The sequence below is a fragment of the Nanorana parkeri genome, unplaced genomic scaffold (assembly GCF_000935625.1).
Source record: "Nanorana parkeri isolate BGI_ZX_2015 unplaced genomic scaffold, ASM93562v1 scaffold2614, whole genome shotgun sequence".
In the NCBI taxonomy this organism is placed as follows: Eukaryota; Metazoa; Chordata; class Amphibia; order Anura; family Dicroglossidae; genus Nanorana; species Nanorana parkeri.
Window position 1 is genome coordinate 93,436 of NW_017308882.1, and position 5,471 is coordinate 98,906.

Genomic DNA, 5,471 nt, shown 5'->3' on the forward strand with positions numbered 1-5,471 from the left:
CCTATAAGCCCCGCTGCCCCCCACAACCCTGGCCCAGTGGTTGTGGGCAGGGGGGCTTATAGGAATCTCATTCACAGGGGGGGCAGCATCTGGGTGCCCCCTTTTAAAAGGGGGTACCCAGATGCAGATGAGCCCCCCTGCCCGCAGACCCCCACAGCCACTGGTCCAGGGGGACACGACATGGGGAAAAGGTGCTTTTCCAGGGGGTGCCCCCCACCCGGCAAAGCACCTTCCCAATGTTGGGAGCAGGTGGCCTGATATGGTGCAGGGGGGGCTGCACGCATGACCCCCCCCCCCTTTCCTGTTCTGCCAGGCTGCTCCTCGGATCAAGGGTCTGGTATGGGATTTAAGGGGGACCCATCGCTTTTTTTTTTTCTTGCCGTTGGGGTCCTCCCTAAAATTCCTACGAGACCTAAAGGGTCTGGTATGAATTGAGGAGGGGACTACACGCTGTTTTTTTTTTATGTTAATGTTTACCAACATATTCATTGCTTCAGGTCACTTTGCTGGACCATTCTCCTCGCTCCAGCTGTTCATCTGCCTTTGCAAAGACAGAGCTTGTTCTTCTTTCGCTTGCCTTCGGCTGATGTATGCACTTTAGCGAGTAGTATTAAGTTCACATAATGTAATGTTCTGCAGTTTTCTCATCTTCTTGTCGGAGCAGAGACCCTATGTACAGTAAGCGGATAGCCAGACTGACGGCTCAGGCTCCAGCACAAAAAAAACAATAAAGTATGTGACCAAATTTGCATGCAGTTTTGCAGGACAAATAGCGGTGCATTTTTTAACTTTATAAATAGACCCACTAGTATTCTCCCTTTATCTGTAAAGCTGGCCATATACTATGGTTACCATTTGTCCCCGTTTTGAGGGGTCTGTGCCTGGGAAACAAGGGTCCCCAGAAATGTTGCCTGCTGCGCTCCCTGGTGCTGCAGTGCGGGTACACCATGGCACCAGTGTTCTGGGCAACGGGGTGCCCTGATGTTGTGACCACCTAGTTTTCTTTTTAGTTTGTGACAATGCAGTGCGATTTGCACTGCAACCGCTTAGACCTCAGATACAATAAGGAGGGGGAAGGGGGCGGTGCAGAGGAAGTGTGTGCCCTGGGCACAGCTGTTTCTTTTTAGAAGTGGGAAAGCAGCTGCAGTGTGAAAGCAGTCCCTCCCTCTTCTTGCATTGGTGGATGGTCAGTGGCACACAGCAGTTAACTCCTTCCCTCTTGCATTGGTAGGTGGTCAGTGGCATTGTTAATTAACCCCTCCCCCCCCCTTGCATTGGTGGGTGATCAGTGGCATTGTTAATTTCCACTGACTGCCCACCAATGCAAGGTGGGGAAAGGGGTTAATTAACAATGCCACTGACCACTCACCAATTCAGGGGGGAAAAGATAATAAATAAAGCACACTTACCACCAATGCTCAGGGGGTATTTTTGGGTCCACTGACCGATGCTGGGAGTAATTATTGCGTCCAGTGATGCCAATTATTTGCATCTTAGGCTTCACTCACACAGAGCTTTAAAAAAGAACTATTGTGAGAGTAAAATTACTTCTGCAGCAAATGTGAAAGCCGCACAGCCTCGCCAAGGCACCTCTATATAGTGCGGTCCTAACTCTAAACTGTAGGAGTCTCCATCTTGAAGCACATGTAGCAAAGGATCAAATTGGGTGCAGATTTGTCAGGAGGAAGCCCAACCTCCTTAAAGGCACAGGGACACACAATCACAACGGCAGCTGAGACCCCCCATACGTCACTGCACCAAATCAGTCAAGCAAAACAAATGGCAAACGCACTGATCTTATGCCACATGTGCTCCAACATGGAGACTCTCATAGTTCATAGATAGGACCTATATAGAGGTGCCTGTACAAATTGATGAGCGCGTTTGCCATTTGTTTTGCTATACTGAGCTTTGGGTCACGGGAGGACGCTAGTATATGTCCTCCTGTGACCCTTAAGAGAACTATAGGGAAAACCACTTACCCCATAGTTCTATTTTAAGGCTGCGGCTTCCTGTGGCAAAGCCTATGGATTCGTACAGATGTGGCAGCTGTGCCCATTCAAGTAAACAACAGACTGACTTCTGTATCTGTCATTGGTAACTTCACTAATCACACACACGTTGTGGTGTGAACAGGGCACATATAAAACAATTGTCTTTGCGTTTTTCCTCTATAGAAAAACAAAGGTCACCGCTATATTGTGAACAGGCTGTTACCTTTTTTTATGTGGCTTCAAGTTCTACTCTGCGAGAACTTGCATGGAGTGTACACATTGTACATTACAAATAAAGTAAAAAAATATATAAACAGTGACAGCTCAGAGCAGCGTGCGATACAAAGCACATTGCCGCAACTGTCCAGACCGCGTTTTAGCGGACGAGCTGGTATATCTAAACAAGATTACACGGCAGCAAAAGCTTCTGTTCACGACCCAATAACGCATGAGTTTAGGCGCACATCTTTAACGTCAGCCTGGAGCACGTTGTGGGTGTTTCCCTTGTTTTGATTGGAAGGAATTTCCCGGTGCTATCTTGTGTGTAGATGATGGCTGCTGAGGAGGAGGCAGTAGTGTTGGATATCGCAGTAAAACACACAGACGGTTCTGAAGCTGAGCTGTGTGTCAAGCAGGCGGGTGAGAAGTCCGAATGCGTCACTGCTCCAATACCGAAACTCGTGAAGCTTCCGTTGTCGCGGGTGAAAGCGTTAATGAAATTCGATCCGGAGGTGTCCCTGGCTAGTCGGGAGGCCGTCTTCCTTATAAGCAAGGCTACGGTGAGCCTGGTTCTTGTGTGAAAGCTGTCGTTTTCATTACGCTTTTAGCATGTTCTTGCTAAAGGGGAAAAAAAAACAAAAAACATTGTTTCAGAATAGCGAGTTTGTGATTCAGAAGGTGAGGTACAAAAGTTGCGCTTGATGTCTTTGAAAAAGGGTCCCTGTGCAAAAAGTTTCTGTAAATGTTTTTTTTCGGGGTGTGTCATTTGTGGTACCATAACAATAATATAAAAATATTATAGTGCATATTAAAGTGACTCAGGAAACAAGAAGAAAGCGGACGTTCAGGTCATAACTTGTAGTAAATCTGCCAGCTGGACTTCTATTCTGTGCAGAGAGCTGCTCGCTAAGGCTAGGTTCACACCTGAGCGACTGAGCTGGTGAGCTGTTTTTGTGTGGTTGCGCGGTTCTGTTTGCACGATTTTGCTTTGAAAACCGTGTGGTTGTCGCACGGTTTTCAATGCATAGAGATGTCTATGGGACCCAAATCGCGTGACATCTGCCCGAAAATCGCTCCTGTACCTTTTTGTGCGACAGGCGATTTCTACCGTGCAACAAAGGTGTGAACAGCTTCCATGGACTTGAATGCATATCTCTGTTTTGTGCGACATCGCGTGGCTAAATCCGCGTGATCGCCTAGGTGTGAACCTACCCTAACATGCTCCCAACACAGGGGCAGAGCTGTCACTGACAGCTTTTTACATGCATCCTGAAGCAGGTGCAGTTCAGGGGTGCGCAAATCCTATCACCTGATGCCCAGAACACGCAGTTCCGTGTGCAAGGCAGGTGTCCTTTTTTTTTTTTTCTACATTTAGCCCTGCTGCGGGCTGCAGACCAACTAATCGATTATAATCAATAATGAGAATAGTTGTCAACTATTCACATTATCGATTAGTTGGATCCCCTAGATCTCACCTCCTTCTGGAGCAGTAAAAACACACCACTATGGCATTGTACCCCATAGACTATTATGTCTAAAATATGTACATAGCTCCACGCTTAACCGTGGATCATGAAATATGCAGCTGGTCATCTTGTTTATTAGGGCTTGTCCACATCAGCTGCATTCAGTTGTGTGTCAGAACAATGGTCTCAAATAGGGCTGCAACCAACTAATCGATTATGAGAATAGTTGTCAACCACAAAAAAAAAAAAAAAACTGGATTCACAAAACATTCTAAAGGTGCCCATACACCTTACAACCATCACACGACTTCGTTGTGCGATGCTTGTAAGCTAATTAAAAGCTCGTACGATCTGCCCATCTTGGACAGGCAGATCGTGCTTGCGATCATCAAAAGTCCGCCCTCCTGAGGGGCAGGCTTCCAATGACTGCCATGCTGAACGAGCATGCGCACACCGGCCCGTTCGCATTTGTCTCCCGAGAATGGCACTAACCTGCCGAGAATCAAGCCTGCACGGGAGAGAAAAGTCGTGCAACCGTACAGTAGAAACGGCCTAAGTACATGGTATACTATCCATGACCTATGGTACCATCATCCCTGCCAATTCTTAAGACATATACTCAAAACAGTTTTGGGACTTTAATAGGGTTGCAACTAACAATTATTTTCATAATCTATTTGTTTACCGATTTATTTCTTTGATCGGATAAAAAAAAAAATTCCATTTATTTAAAATAAAATACGCAGTTACGAACATAAAGTTTCAGAATAAAACGGTATGCACATTTTCGTGAAATCGCACTGCACTGGAATGCAGGGCCCTGAAGTACCGTGCGTTCCAGTGAATAAATGAATGGCACTGAACTGCAGCAAAATTTGTCGTTCTGAAACTTAAAATTACTATATATATATATATATAGAGAGATCTCTTCTCTTCTCTATCGGGCTTTTCACCATGAATGGCACTGAACTGCAGCAAAATTTGTCGTTCTGAAACTTAAAATTACTATATATATATATATAGAGAGATCTCTTCTCTTCTCTATCGGGCTTCTCACCAGCCAGCATGACTGGACTATAGCCTTGCAATTTATGTTAACATTTTTTAGGGACAGATAGCACTTTCTTTTGGAGGTATATAATCACCACTGGGTTATGTTTTTACTATATAATGAACAAAGTACAGTAAATTTCGAGAAAACATTTTTTTTTCCCCTTACTTTATGTTAAACATTTATTCTTAACCATATTTTTGGTACAATATAGAAGACTGGGTCACGTCGGGTAAATAGACGCCAAACATGTCAAGCCTTAAAATTGCGTGTGTATGTGGGGGGCGGGGGACTTGAGAAAAAAAATTTGTGTTTAAAATAAAAAAATAATGCTTCTTTAATTTTTTTTTTTTACTCTTAAGTGTTAAAAAAAACTTTATTGCTATCACATGGGGGGGGCTAAGAAGCCCCCGATGTGATAGCCAATTTAGATGACAGGTCCTCTTTCAGGGGTGTGGAATTCCTATCGCCTGACGCCCGGGACATGCAGTTTCGGGCGCCGGGTGAGTAGTTTTTTTGTACACTTAGCCCCGCTCCGGACAAGCAGAGCCAAGTGTACAGTGTGGAGCCGCTGCTCGTTTTCAAGTGATCTGATAGTTTATCAGATCACTTGAATGAAACGAGAAGCGATTCTGTCCCCACCGCCCCCCTGTGGTTTTCGGGATCCCCTGCTCCTCTGGCGGACCTGAGACCACGGAACATGAGCTCACCATAGAGCCCGCAGAGCAGACGAAAAACGTC

General features: G+C 45.5%; 1 protein-coding gene across 1 annotated transcript in view; it reads left to right on the forward strand.

Annotated features, from left to right (window-relative positions):
* The first annotated feature begins 2,545 nt into the window (after window positions 1-2,545).
* The window catches only part of POLE4 (DNA polymerase epsilon 4, accessory subunit), a 24,580-nt gene continuing 21,654 nt past the window's right edge, over window positions 2,546-5,471 (forward strand). The window contains exon 1 of the mRNA XM_018573918.1: window positions 2,546-2,773. Within this exon, the coding sequence (XP_018429420.1) occupies window positions 2,546-2,773 (228 nt within the window). The remainder of the gene's footprint in view (window positions 2,774-5,471) is intronic.